General features: G+C 42.3%; 1 protein-coding gene across 1 annotated transcript in view; it reads left to right on the forward strand.

Annotated features, from left to right (window-relative positions):
• Positions 1 to 14,787, forward strand: part of adgrv1 (adhesion G protein-coupled receptor V1) — a 172,231-nt gene that overhangs the window by 119,973 nt on the left and 37,471 nt on the right. The window contains exon 89 of the mRNA XM_028577354.1: positions 8,839 to 8,955. Within this exon, the coding sequence (XP_028433155.1) occupies positions 8,839 to 8,955 (117 nt within the window). The remainder of the gene's footprint in view (positions 1 to 8,838; positions 8,956 to 14,787) is intronic.

A 14,787-nucleotide genomic window follows, 5' to 3' on the forward strand; every position in this document is an offset into this window, starting at 1 on the left:
GGTCAAGCAGACTTTGGATTCCATGAGGTTCAAAGCTACCGTCGACGATAACAGGGGAATATGCGCTTGTACACGCACACCTGCCGATCGTTCATGGAAGAGATAAAAAAAAAACGAGCCTCTGAAAAATTGCTGAAGAGCTCATATAAATCAACTTTTACATTATTTTGAATGACTGGATTACTGGATTTACCCTGCAGAGATCTGAGGAGCAGTTAACCATAGTCCTCGACCAGAGTTTAAAATTCCAACACAGTAAGTGGAAGGTAAGAGACATCTGGCCAAAAAGAGTGACATCCGGTGGAATTTCTGGCAGCAACGGAGCAATCCTGGAAGTGGAACGTCGTGGATATAGACTATGGACTTGGTGACTTGGACTTAAGTCGACTCGAGTCACTGTTTTGATAACTTGACAAAAAAGAAATGACTTGAGACTTGACGTGGACTTGTAAGTGAATTGAAAGTGTTTGATGATGTTTTGCTGTGTGGCGTTTCTTTAATTGACCCAGAATAGCATGAAGTTTGATGTTTGTTTAATGGTCAAACCATTGCAATAGACCGTAGAAGTCTATTTGTAGGTTGGTGCACACCCATGTCATGTATGCACTAAAGCACATACGCCCACACAGATGTCTGTGATGGAGCAAAGTAGACCCATTGAGTGTGTGTGTTTAGGGAGCTTGACCTTGTGCAGCTGGCTACTGTGTTTTTATAGCTGTGTGTGTGTGCACAAGAATCCATGTGCGTGCGTCTCGTGCCTCGAGTCGCGACCCAAAATCTCTCTGTCTGGTCTCCAGACTGGTTTACACACCAGATGTTGAGGAAGGAAATTTAAGAGGCTCCTTGAAAGCAGCCCTGTTGTGATCGAAAGCAGCTGCAGCTTTCCAGCAGCAGGCCCTTTTTGACTGAAGTGCGAATGGGTGAAAAGAGAGGAGGCCTGCTGGAATGCACCTAAATGTGCTTCATGTGGGTGGTAGTGCTGACATCGTCTGCATGGAGTTAGCATGAGCTTTGGTCTCGGATTGAGCATGAACATTTGTAGGAGATGCAGCAACAGCACAAATTTCATTGGCTAGTTTTTATCTACATGTTCTCTCTTTAGTCTGTTGGGAATACACAGTACAAGTCACTATGTCAATATGTTACCACTTATTAGTTTTCCCTTCAAAGCTTTAGACTACACCGAACAATTCTGGGATATTCTCGATTTTCCGCATTCCATCGACTTGCAAAATTGACACTAATGACACTGTCCACTTGTTGTCGTTTAAACTTGTTTCAGCTGCCTCATACTCTTCAAAGTGCTGACAGTCTCGTATTGCTGTGTCACAAAGGATCACATTGAAACTCCAAAACATGCAGGCTCTAATCTTATCCTTTGTTCTGGGAATATTTCAGAAAATATGTTTATTTGCCAACAGCTGGCTCAGCAAGTAAGCCTCAGTCAGAGTTTGAACCCAAAACAGCTGTGAACTTTACTTCTACACTCTGATCTTACATTAGGTAGCTGCTTTTTTGCCCACACGCACAGTATGTTGAAGTGGACAGCAACAGCGGCTGTGTTAAAGACTTGAGCGTTTCCCTTCAAATGTGACATTAGACACTTAGCTAAGCTGTGATGCAGCAGCTCACACCAGAGGCAGAGCAGGGGATGGCTCTTGGGAGGTTTTAAAAATAACTTCAACTTTGTGTAATTTCCCCTCGGTCTCTCGGACTGGACTGCAAATCAATGGTGCAAAAGTTCTGTTACTTGGAAAAAAAATCCCCATTCATTCTGGAAACTCTACTTCAGCATATTATAACGAAAGATTAAAGATTAGTAATGCTGTCTACTAGGGGTGGGAATCACCAGAGGCCTCACGATACGATATCATCACGATATTTATGTCACGATACGACATTATTGCAATATTTTGCAATTTATTACCTTTTTTCCAACTTCAAATATTTACCAATGTCCCCAAAAGGAAACTTTGTCAACATCTTTTCATCTCACTTCACTTTTATTGCTGCAAAATGGGATTGTCCAGCAGACAAACTGACCAACACATATATAATAAATCGATAATTGGCGTCTTTGTATCGATACAGTATTGCCATGGAAAATATCGCAATGCTATGCTGTATCGATTGTTTCCCCCCCCCCTACTGTTTACACCAACCACCTACCATACTTACATGTTATGTAACTTAAAATAGTAATAGTCAATTGTTCCCTCTTAGGTGGTATGGAGTAAAAAACGTGCAGATTCTTTTTTCTCTGTTTTTCCCCAAATGGTGTACGGCTTTTTAGGCATTCTTTTATAAATTGAAAAATAGTGCAAATAGGTAACAAATAATTATTTTTATTTTAACAACCTCATATGTCTTGGCAGCAAATGCCCTTGAATCACTTTGTTTACCTCTCCTCCGCCTCCACACACACTGGCCCACTGACCCACCTATCAGCCGTTCCCTCATGTGACCTGCTTCTTGCAACTGCCTGTCCCGTGTGCTTCAGCACGTAAACAACACACGCCTGAACTGAGAGGCTGCGGCACGTGAGGAGACTGATGATGCTTGGACATACTGAATAGTGTAAGGCAAGAAAAAAATGAGGTTGACTGGCTCTTCAATTTATAATGTTGCCGGTCACATTACTCAATTTAAAGCAGCCGTGGTTGTACTCTATCCATAATTGCAATATGTAATTTGACATAGTAAAGCTGCCTTTGCTAAGGTTACAAGAATAGTGTGAACTGGTCAGCTGTGAATGAGGAGAGGTGGCGAGATTGATAGTAATAATGACTGAAGTTCCTCAATAGGAGAGCATTGCCCATGTGAGACAATGATGAGGGTTAAATGATGATATCATATTTCTCGTTCTCCCTTCCTTTTGCTTTATGTCTTTCTGAACAAAGGCTTAAGAGGAAACACCCAGGGTGCAGGCTGAGGCTGGAACCAGCTAGATCAGACCGGTAGCTGTTAGAGAGAAGGGGGAGGTGAAGGAGAAGGGAGAGGGAGGAGGAGCAGGGGTAGATCAGATGAAGGGTGGAGCGGGGAATGGAGCGAGAGTTAGGGGTAGAGGGAAAAGGATGGGATAAGGAAGGCTGAATGAGAGGAGCGGTGGAGGTTAAGTGTTTTTGACAAGAGTCTAGATGGATAGTGTGGCAGGCAGGCAGCAAAGGCCGCCATTCCCTCAGTGGTGTAATGCATCAGGCATATGCTATTTTTAGCCACACTGATACACTTAGCTACCTTAGCATTAGCACACAGGGCTATCGATCAGCAGCAGAACTCAGTGTGAGGATGAGAGCTGCAGCCAGCAGCAGAAGTAGCTGCACCTGCACTGTGTGCAGTTCATTTTTGCAGCATTTCTCTATTCTCCTTTGTTAGGCCTCATAATTAAACAGTGGTGTAGCTTTATGATATAGCTAACTTTATTTAGTTTGCTACTATACAGTGGTTTTAATTATTTTTTCCTAATGTCTCTGGCGTGTTTCAGTAATCTCGAGGCCATCTGGCATTATGCCAGTTTGCCATCATCTTCTTTATCATTCACCACTGCCGAGCTAAGGTTGGGAAACAAGCATTTCGGTTTAGCTTGTCATATCAAAGTGAGGTTAAATTATGTCAAAGATAAGTACAATCATTCCCAAGGCAGCAGTAGATCTGGAACAAAAACAACAACAGCAGTGAAGTGATGGCTTCAGGGCCACAACACAAAGGGGAGATCTCTGATTGGATATTTAGCCTAGGAGATGGACCAATAGTTCAGGCCAGAGGTCTTGGGCCTAATGACAAGGCCACAAAAACACTGTGTAGCAGTAGAGCTGCTTTGTTTTCAGCTTTGTTATTTGTATTCTCAAGGGCTGTTTCATGGCCTCTGTCTCCAATAGTAAGACATCCCTTTCTTTACTACATGTCTTACTGTCTCTCTAATTTATTTCTCTAGCAATTTCCTGTGCGAACAAAATCGCATGAGAGTGAGACAGAATCTTGATATATAATCTTTGTACAATGGGGTAATAAATGTGTTGCATTCAGGCATAATGCGTGTGAGCTTTGGTGGTTCCTGTTTTACCAGATACGAAGGCACACACATAGCACACACACCTCACTAGCATGACTTGTATTTAGAGTCTTGGAGCACCTCCCAGTCTCTGCTTTGAATATGTCTCTAGCCCGAGGGTCTAGACAGCTTGACTCCTGGTGTCTTACACAAAAGATAAGGTGGCCCGGGGACAAAATGACAGAGCAGTAGGTAGGGTTTTGATCAACTCCACATCCACACCTGTCCCACCCTACTAAGCTATCCCTGTGGCAGGTCATCATTACTACAGTGTTGATGTACCTGTGTTATTTTCACAATGGACTGAACAATGGCCACAGTTGTGACTGTGGCCTCCATACCTACTAAGCTAGTCTCAGCTAATGGTCCCCCCACAAAGGCCATATCCGTATCAACCCATGCCCTTTAACATAGTTTGCTGCTGACTTTAGATTTCTTTCAAAACCACAGAGCTTGACCTTAACGCAGATTTGTGGCTTGAGAAATGGATTACTGTGTTCTTTTTGTATGTTTGCATCCAGTTTTGTTTGTGTGTAATTAGTGTAATGTAGCTCTAGGGACGGTGGGTACCTCCCTCATCCCTGTCACACCCCATATCTCACACTAGATTTAGAACGGAGATTGTCTTCACTGGTGTTGTTTCATTGGCAGGTTCCAGTTTATGACATGCTCAGATTACAGGAAGTTTGGGATGATTTCTTCCTCCAAAATCAGGTTTAGGGGCCTCATTTGGTACTGATTCCTCACAAGCAAACACGCACGCTGCCACTACTGCAGAGAAATGTTAGACGATTCTTTGAGAGCTTCTATGTACTTTCTAACCACAAACTCACCTCATTTATTACAATTTTAGCTTTTTGCCTCATAGCGTAGTACGGCTAGATAAACATACGAATTTAAATGGCAAAGCGGAACTGCCTTGGTACACACCACAGAAAGGAATAAACACTCCAGAGGCAGATCAGTTTCCTGTTGGTATTTGGAGGCTTTTTTTCTAGCTTCCCATGTAAATTGCCTCCCGTGACAGTCTGGTTGTTTCTACACTGCCCTAGCTAATGGCAGCAGCAGCCTAACATGTCTGTTTACAGAAAACCTGATGGCGCGGGTTGATTGGAACAACACTTTGACTTACACTGCACAGTGTCTGTGTATGTGTGTGTGTGTATCTACCAGCCTCTCTAATGTCACATACAGGGAAATAAGCCACATAACACTGTAAGTCCTCTTTCACAGTTTCATGCCCCGCCCTGCTATTTTAGCCATATGACACAAAGGGTGAAATATTACCCAGACTGTAGACAATAGGTCTACAGGATTATGTAAGAGGGACAACAGCAATAAAAAGTCAGATCAAGTTCCTGTCAGAGTGTGCTTGTGTGTGTGTGTGTGTGTGTGTGTGTGTGTGTACCTGTGTGTGACTACAGGGACTTTTGAAAAGGCAGATTGTGACCAGCTCTAATCAAATGAATCTTCCATCTTTCCTGTTGCCTCACCCGGACTGATATAGCATACCTGTTTACAGGCTTTCTATCCTTGACCTGAGCCAGGTAGTTCCCAGCCCAAATCCATAAAGAACACAACCAAACAGACATGCACACGCACAACATCTGCGGGGGCAGCCACCTGTTCGAGAGTCTGTTCACACCACTGCACACGAACACCCGTTTAAGCCCGTTGCCCTCCTTTCTATACAAGGCCATTTCTCTCTACCTGTTATGTCATTGTTTCATCACAGGTCAGTAGTTTCAGTGGTTCAATAGCTATCCCTGTGGTTATTAGGGTTTGTCACGGAAGGCTGTAGTAAATTTGGGTGGGTGCATCGCTCAAAGCTGTAATGTTAAAACTTAGACTAGTCACTAGTGTTTCAGTATTCACAATGTTGTTGTATGTGTTATTGATACAGCCGACTCTTATTTGAATCAACCCAAATATCAGGCTGTTTTTATGAAAGATTTGTACATAGCTCCGAAACGTAATGAACTGTAATTTGTATGTATTCCACTTATTTATTACTGTGTGCACCACATTGACTGCCGCTGTAGAAGACCATCCAGGTCCGTGTAGGGATGAGGTTGGGTGGATGGGTGTGTTATGAAACACTGGGCTTTTAAGCGGTGGAGCGGAGTTCGTGTCCGGGGATGAGTGTAGAAGCAAAACACAAGACTTTTACCCAGAAAACGGGTCTTCATGTCCCAGGAGTACTACTTAAGGGGAGCGCCGTTTTAATCCAAACCACAATCCGCAGGACAGTCACCTTTTGTCGGCTAAACTCAACTGCAACGGCCGCTGAAAGGGCCATCACCTCACAGTGACTGGAACCCAGCTCACAGTCACGTTTTGGCGTCTGTCAGGTAATGTGACTGGTCGTGAGGTGACCAGCTGGCGGATTGCGTCGGATATCATACAAATTGTTGTGCATACGTTGTCATATGACATCCAAACCCGTTCATGAGAATGCTTTGCTGTCAAATAATCATTAAAAAAAAAGATGAGGTGAGACAAAGAGATGAGCTGAGAGTGATTGGCATTGATTATCAGTAGCCGCTAATACACCCACTGATAATTTAACCCATTCAAATTCCATGTGTGCCTTTGGTGCACACTGCCCCAAAAATGTATTGCCACCCTTTTTGTGCACGCCACACTTGACTGTGCCTTACGCTTGATTTAACAAAATTAGAGCCTTTTGTGTTAAACCAACATGCGTGTATATATGCTTGCTTATGATGATGTGTCCAGCGTCCTGCAGTTTATTTAGCATTTCTCGCTTGGTAGTACCCCATTGTTTTGCTTTTGAGAGGCTAGATGGTGTGTCACACTGTGCCTTTGGCCAAATGAGGCTAACTCACTGCCAAAAACACACAACCCCGCCGCATAATCTTTGTTCCCATAAGCTACCTGAACAGCTTCTCCACTCAGGCACGATTCCAGGCAGCTCAGGCACGAGTTTCCTTCCTGTGCCATCCCTCCCACTCACAAACTGCAGGGCCTGAAACATTGATGGGAAACTGAGTCATGATTCTTGTTTAAAAAAAGGCCCTGACTTTTCCCCTTACTCAACAGGAGGATGCAGTCAGGGTTAGCAAGAGCTGGAAAATCCAGGAATGGTTATTTAGGGGTTTTCGTAATGTAGGAAAATAGGCCAGAGGAAAAAGAAACCTACATAGAGGAAGATACAAAGACAGAAAATACACTTCAAGACAAAGCTTGTAGAGAAAAGACTTTTTTGGGGGGCATTTTTGACAGGACAGCTGAAGACATGAAAGGGGAGAGAGAGGGGGAAGGACATGCAGCAAAGGGCCACAGGTCAGAGTCGAACCATAGGCCGCTGCGTTGAGGAGTAAACCTCTATATATGGGCTCCCGCTCTACCAACTGAGCTATCTGGGCACCCAAGAGAAAAGACTTTTAAGGGGTGACTGCCTTGACATCACCCCAATTAAATATGCAAGATTTATGGTGTCATTCGAATGTCATGTCACTTAATATCATTCTTCACTATGAGTGAGCTCAACACAAGACAAGCCAAACAAATATAAGCTGTGTGTGCCTGTATATAAGTGTGGAAAACAGGTAATTTATCTGCTCACAATGCCTATTTACCTGGTTACTATAGAGACTATTTACAGTAGCTAAGCAAATTAGCCGAAACCATAGAACTATACCAACAGTATACATTAGCTTGTTTTGGAGATATGAAGAGCTCATCTTGTCTGTCTTCATAACCATTTGCTTGGCTTTAAGTGAACTCACATGACTGTTGAGGTTACAGAGATAATTACTGTATGTAGTTTGTGTGTAATAAGACTCTTAAGATCCTCCCCCAAAATTACAATAAAATATAGTCTGCCGTTTTTACCTGAAGCTCTGTCTGCTACTGTATGTCCCTGACTGCTCCGTGTAATGATATAATCTAAGTGACATTTGGCACCAAGTTATCATTCTTTCCCACTCCCCTCCATTCACCCGCTTTCTGGTCCATGGCACTGGCAGCGTGCCGACAGGCTGTAGGTTATGTAACAATTGCCCCGGCCGCGATGGCACCGCTCAGTGCCAGAGGTTAAGGTAGCTCTCTGATGGACAGCAGAACAGTATTTTCTGCTGCCTTCATGGGTTTTCCACACAGTCCTGCCTCCAATGTTACAGATTGAATTTTGGCCTCCAAAACCCTCTCTTCCTTTCTCTCCTTCTATCTCACTCACACACACACACACACACACACACACACACACACACACACACACACACACACACACACACACACACTGACAACAGGCTGTTTTCCGCAGTGAATCTGCAATGGTCTTTATTCTATTATGTGGAGTAGTGTTACACCCATACATTTGTACAAATCTTTGTGCGTGTTGGATGATACGAAAGGCACACATTGGTCAGCTGTTGTTATGTTGTCGATGTTTGTATTTTTGCTCCCGCCTGCATAGCTTGCTGCATGGTGATGTAACAGGTCTGCAGGATAGGTTGTCTCTCTTTGGGAGGAGGGCTATCTACATCCTGCTCTCTCCTTTAAAAATGTATAGCAATACATCGCCTCCTACACAGTATGACCTGCTGACACTGCAAGGAGTACTGCGCCTGTTTGCGTGCAAGCAAGTGTGCCATGTGTTAGTCATGAAAAAGTCACTGTGTTCTCCAAACAGAGCAGATTGTGTGCATACTGTTCAGTAATTGCCATGATGCAACATGCTGCTGCTTCATAGGCTGAAGGATGATTGTTTACACACAATGGTAACTGATTTTAAATTTGTCTTCATTTCTCTTTCTCTACAGATCTGTTTCCTGGTGTCAGCTTTCCGTGGCCGGATGTTTTCAGAGGACAGCTGTGCTGCTTTGGCCCTCTTCTCTCACTATTTCCACCTCAGTCAGTTCTTTTGGATGCTCATACAGGTAACAGCAGGTTAACAAGCAACACACTTGACTTTACATAGCGACTAAAAAAATCTTTCTTACTCTTACCACTTATAGCATTAAACCTACATATTCGGACAAAACCATTGTCACATACATTCAATTTTTATACAGGCACGTCCACCAGCAGTGAACATCCCCCTACATTAGTGCCCAGGAGGCAAACTGGCACCTCTCCAGCTACCAGTCCACACTCTGTACTTTGTTTGTTTGGGGACTTGAACTGGCGACTCTCCGGTTCCCAAGCCAAGTCCCCATGTTCAGTCCCCCAGTTGACACATTCATTCGTTTCTGTTATTTTACCTGAATAAAGAGCCAAAGTCTGAAGGCTGCTTCTTCATGCCTTATATCACCTCGTAAAACTGTGTCTGTCCAGTCTGCAAGCCTCAACAATGATGTCCAGTCACTAGACCTTCAACCAATCAATAGAGCCAAGTGTTGACTCAGGAGGGTCAATAAAGTCAGTTTGTCAGTGAAAGCTAAACAGGGCTTCTAAAATGCTCTCATATTTTATAATATACACTCTAATATGATCCCATTATTTTTCCCACTTGGTATTCTTCACTGTAGTTTCTTGCCGTTAATCTGGACATCACTTTGTTATTCATTCAAATATGATTATTTCTAATTTAAGGGCACCTGTAGGTCAAATCTCCTTTTCCTTCTCCTGCTCGTTTTTCCTCATGACTTGGCATAAACAGGGTTTCCATTCTTTCTTTTGTTCCTGACGTAAAGCATGTGTTTTTTACATAATACCTAGTGAAAACTTCATTCCTCCACCATGTGGGCTTAGGCAGGTTTTGATTAGTGGGTGAGATGGAGGTACCAGACTGGTGCATGACACGATCTCTGACCCTAGACTGGTACCACTTAGTAACACCTCAGTCCAGCAGCTCCTACTTGACCATCTGCCCTCTATTATGTTTTCTCTTTTATGTGACATAACTGCCAAGAACAAAGCTCGGCAGGCAAAGTCCCAATTTGCAGCTTAACATGCAAACATGAAGAATGATATTAGGGGTGCAACGTATCACAAAACTCACAGTTCGGATTGGATCACGGTTTTGAGTCATGGATCAGATCAATTTTCTGATCAGCACAAAAAAGGGGAAAAATTTAAATTATTTATTAAAAATGTAATAAGAATAATAACTTCCGTTAACGGTAAATTCCTGTTAAATGACAAAAACAGATGAGAAAAGGGTATTTTAAAATAACTTTGAATGCACCACAAGGTTTGCCAGTTTTAAGTAAATACACCATTTAGTCCCGTCTGTGTTGTTTTCCCAACAACAGCAGTGACCATGTGCTACTTTGTAGTGGTGTTGATACCAAGTAAATACAGGGCCAGTATCGCCGATACCGATACTTTTTATTATTAAGGTGGATGCATCATCAAGGTGCTAAATCTAAATGAATGTGTTATAGTGAATGAATAGTGTTTTTGTGATTTTTCGTTTGGATTATTAATTAGTTAAAACCTAAGACAGAATTTGGGCAGAGTTTAAAGGTAAATAGAAAATAATTTTATCATAATAATATTTTTAGTTCAGAAACAATAGAACAGTAACAAAACAAATTATATTTTTCAGGTAGCGTGTTCCGAAACTACAATATAAAAATGAAATAAAATTTCTCCTTTGATTGTACTTCTGTTCTGCTTGTGTGTGTGTGTGTGTGTGTGTGCTGCTGGCTGCTGCCGGGCCTGGCTGCTTGCTTGCTTGCCCGGCGCCGCTGAGTCACGTGACGGTACAACATCAAAACACAACAGAGGGGAGGAGGAGCAAAGTGTGCCTGCTCCGCGCTGTGACAGGAGCGGCACTTGAAAGCAGCAGCACTTACACAGACACAGACTTCCAGGTCGCCTCTTTCATAAAACCGGAGCAGTGCATACTGGAGATAAAATGAAACTTAAGTATCTAAGCAATCTTTTGTTGCCTCTACCGTCTGTGTCAGAGCATCAGAGAGCAGCGCAGACATTTAAGTGGTACCGAAATGTGGCACCGAAATTGGTGTTGTTATTAAGCTTTAGTGCGTAACTTTTTGATATTAATGAACGTCCGTTATATTCAAGCCATTGCCAAATGAGTTGCTACAAAGCTAATTAAGACTATCAGCTCCACACAACTCTCTCTGGATTTCTCAGAATGGCTATTTTCAGAAGATTGTGTCGTCCGGTGACTTTCCCGCACAGAAACTTGAGAGAACATAATGACCTCTTCTGAAGAGTCTATGTTATTTTAATCCTCCGTGTCCTCCTTGGCTACTAGCAACTGTGTGGAGGAGGGGTGGGGGCGTGTGCGCGATCACAGAAGGCTTGTATCATGTGGACGCACCGACGGTTTTGTTGTCATTACTTAGAATTCCTCGTGGGGGTGACAGAAACTACGCACTATAGCTTTAGATGGCCCGATACCATTTTTTGCTTCCCGATACCCTTTCCGATACCTGAACTTGCGTATCGGCCAATACCGTGTACCGATCCGATACCAGTGTGTCACATATTTTATTATGTTTTAACAATTGTATACTACCAGCATGGATGTGATATTATTTCTATCTTTGTTGTCGGTCTGGCTCAGGTTAAACTCTTTGTAAAACATGAACAAATACAAACAATGAATGCCACAGAACTTTCTTTTATTCTCCAGTTTGACAGTCAGTTATAACGGAAAAAGAACATAAATAAACTACTTTAACGTAGATTTTCTTTAGGGCTTTATTACGTGGAATCGGATCGGTGCATAAACTCCAGTACTTCCCGATACCAATATTGATACCAGCGTTTTAGGCAGTATCGGCGCCGATACTGGTATCGATATCGGAACATCTCTACTTTAAACACTAAAATACTACACTTATTTTATCTGTTAATTGTTATACAATTATAAAAAAAAAACATCAGATCTATCCCACACACAAAGCCAAAATAATAGGATTTTTAGCTGCCAGTGTACGTCTCGCCTAAGCCAATTTTAATCCTTCAGAGAGACCCTAGATGACTTATGACCTGCTGACAAAACACAGGAATGCGGCGGCCTTCATCAGCAGCTCCTCCAGAGAGGAGTGCTGCCCCAGGGAGAGACCCTTTACCTCAGCTGATCCATCTCCTCCAAAGCCTGCCCTGAAGTGAAACAAATTCACTGACTTAATTAAAATAACTCCTTGTTCATGTTGTTTGATTAGTATTTTTAAAACTTCAAAAATATAGCCTGGTTTGATAGATATGATAGAGGCTAGGAAACCATAAAGAATCCTCCATAAGGAAGAAAAAACAAAATTCAACTTTGGAAATGATCCACTGACATTAACTGGGACAGCAAATTTGCGTTGTTTGTATTAACTGTTGCCCTACATATTCAGTTTGCAAATGACTGCAAGCTAACGTATCTTCATTGGGTGGTGGCTCAGGGTGTTTTGAAAACTGAACTCAGGCCCAAATAATACTTTGCATTTCAAGGTGGGAAATGTGATCCATTGTCGTCATGACTCAAAATCTCTTAAAACAGTTGTTCTGTGTCCAACAATGAATCAGGCAACAAGAATGTGTACAAGTCATTTAGTCTGGGTTAAAATGAGTTCCACCACATTAACACGGGAAACAAATTGAACCAGTAATTGTATGTATTGTACTAGAGCATTATAACGAGGAGACCTGTCCCCAAATAAACTTTTCCTCTCATTGTCCCCCTTTTACGTAACTACTGTTGTTTTGTTGCCATCAGTCCTTTGTCGTGTGACATTTGTAAGTGAACATAATCATTGTTTATGTAGTGGAGATAATCTCTTCTGGCACATACGTTATTATTGGTGGCGTATTATAAGATTAGCCCCTTTTTTCATGTCAGAATGTTTACCAGATGACCTGTGAGATATCTTAAGGGATAAAGGCTCAGACCAAAGGCTTTCATGTGGCTTAATAAGTGTTAGAATTTGGATGCCGATAACAGATCAAATGCATTGTGTAATGCACATTGGAGTAGTTAGTATGGTAGTGAAGCTGATATGATCTAGTGGAGAAAATATTAGCTATGATTCACCCCAGAAGGAGTTTAAATAGTAGGAACAATGTGGTTTGGAGAAAAAAAGTTCACTTTGGATTTTCCTTTTATTTTTTTTATTCATACAGTCGCTCACTCAGACTTTTCTTTTAAAGGTCCCATGACATGGTGCTTTTTGGATGCTTTTATATGCCTTAGTGGTCGCCTAATACTGTATCTGAAGTCTCTTTATATAGGCCTTAGTGGTCCCCTAATACTGTATCTGAAGTCTCTTTATATAGGCCTTAGTGGTCCCCTAATACTGTATCTGAAGTCTCTTTTATATAGACCTTGGTGGTCCCCTAATACTGTATCTGAAGTCTCTTTATATAGTCCTTAGTGGTTCCCTAATACTGTATCTGAAGTCTTTTTATATAGACCTTAGTGGTCCCCTAATACTGTATCTGAAGTCTCTTTTATATAGACCTTAGTGGTCCCCTAATACTGTATCTGAAATATCTTTTATATATATAAATTCAACCTTGGTGCAGAATTACAGCCACTAGAGCCAGTCCCACAATGAGCTTTCCTTACTATGTGCCGTTACTGTGTCTGTAGCTATTGAGGAGGAGAGTGGGGGGGGCAAGGTGGAGGGTGGGGGTGTGGCCTTGACCAACTGCCACTTTGCTCGTTTGAAAGCCATGATTATGACCTCATAAGGAGCAGGATACCCAGCGCTCGGTTTGCCATTTCTAGCCACTGGGGGACTATAGGCAGGCTGGGGGAACTCGTATTAATGTTAAAAAACCTCATAAAGTGAAATTCTCATGCCATGGCACCTTTAAAATTGCCCTTTGTACTTTAACACCCATGCCAAAATTGTCCCGGGCCATTTGTTTTTTGTCAGCAACTATAGCAGCTGCCAATGAAAATATTGCTGCCACTCTTCCTTTGATTGATGTGTGGCTTTAAAACCTTTCTGTCCTCATCACCGTCTCTGTATCAACCCCATTGATGTCTCACAGCTCATTTTCCCCCCCTATCAGGTAGCTGCTTTCAGCTAAGTAGCTGATATGAGTTGGCGCTAGCAAACCCATCTCAGACCACAAAAAAGACTTAAAATCAATAACTGCAGTGTGTGGGTGTGTGTGTAAGGATTTCCAATAGTTGGTCAGAGGAATATGCACTGACATTTTGCCAGAAAACAGCCAATAATTGAATCACTATCCAGACCTGCGTTTTCTTGACTGCAGAGGCATTCTCGCCATGCATATTACATATCATACTGTATGTGTATTTTTACCCTGTTTCAAAGTGTTGGACGATACCTGCCAGTGTTCTGCTAGTGGACAGATGGATTTGATTGTGATAATGGGTGGATAAGTGGCCACCAATGGCCATCAGGCTAGCCAGTCATTCAACCATGTGGTCAGACATCCAGGTGGCGAGTATCCCAACAGTGCTACTGCTTCAATCACGCTTGAAGGATCAGTTTACCCTACATTAACATCATACACACTTACCATCAGTGTCTTCCAGCAGTGCAGATAGTTTTAGTTGTATTTGTAATTTGTAATTCAAAAATTCCCAATGCAATCTTATTAGTTATCCACAGAACACGCTGTCAAATGTTTTCCTGGCGTATTCCTTGAATAGGAAGTAGTTCCAGTGTAAACTATTCACTACAAAATCTGTGGAATATCCAGACTAACAGGACATTTTCTTTGAAAAGACACATTGCTGTTGAATTTGTGTAATGTTCAGTTCAAATTCTATTCCCTTCCATTGTGTTGCGATGACAACAGAAATCTCACAAACCGCAAAACCTTGA

This window comes from Perca flavescens, chromosome 5 (assembly GCF_004354835.1).
Source record: "Perca flavescens isolate YP-PL-M2 chromosome 5, PFLA_1.0, whole genome shotgun sequence".
Lineage (NCBI taxonomy): Eukaryota > Metazoa > Chordata > Actinopteri > Perciformes > Percidae > Perca > Perca flavescens.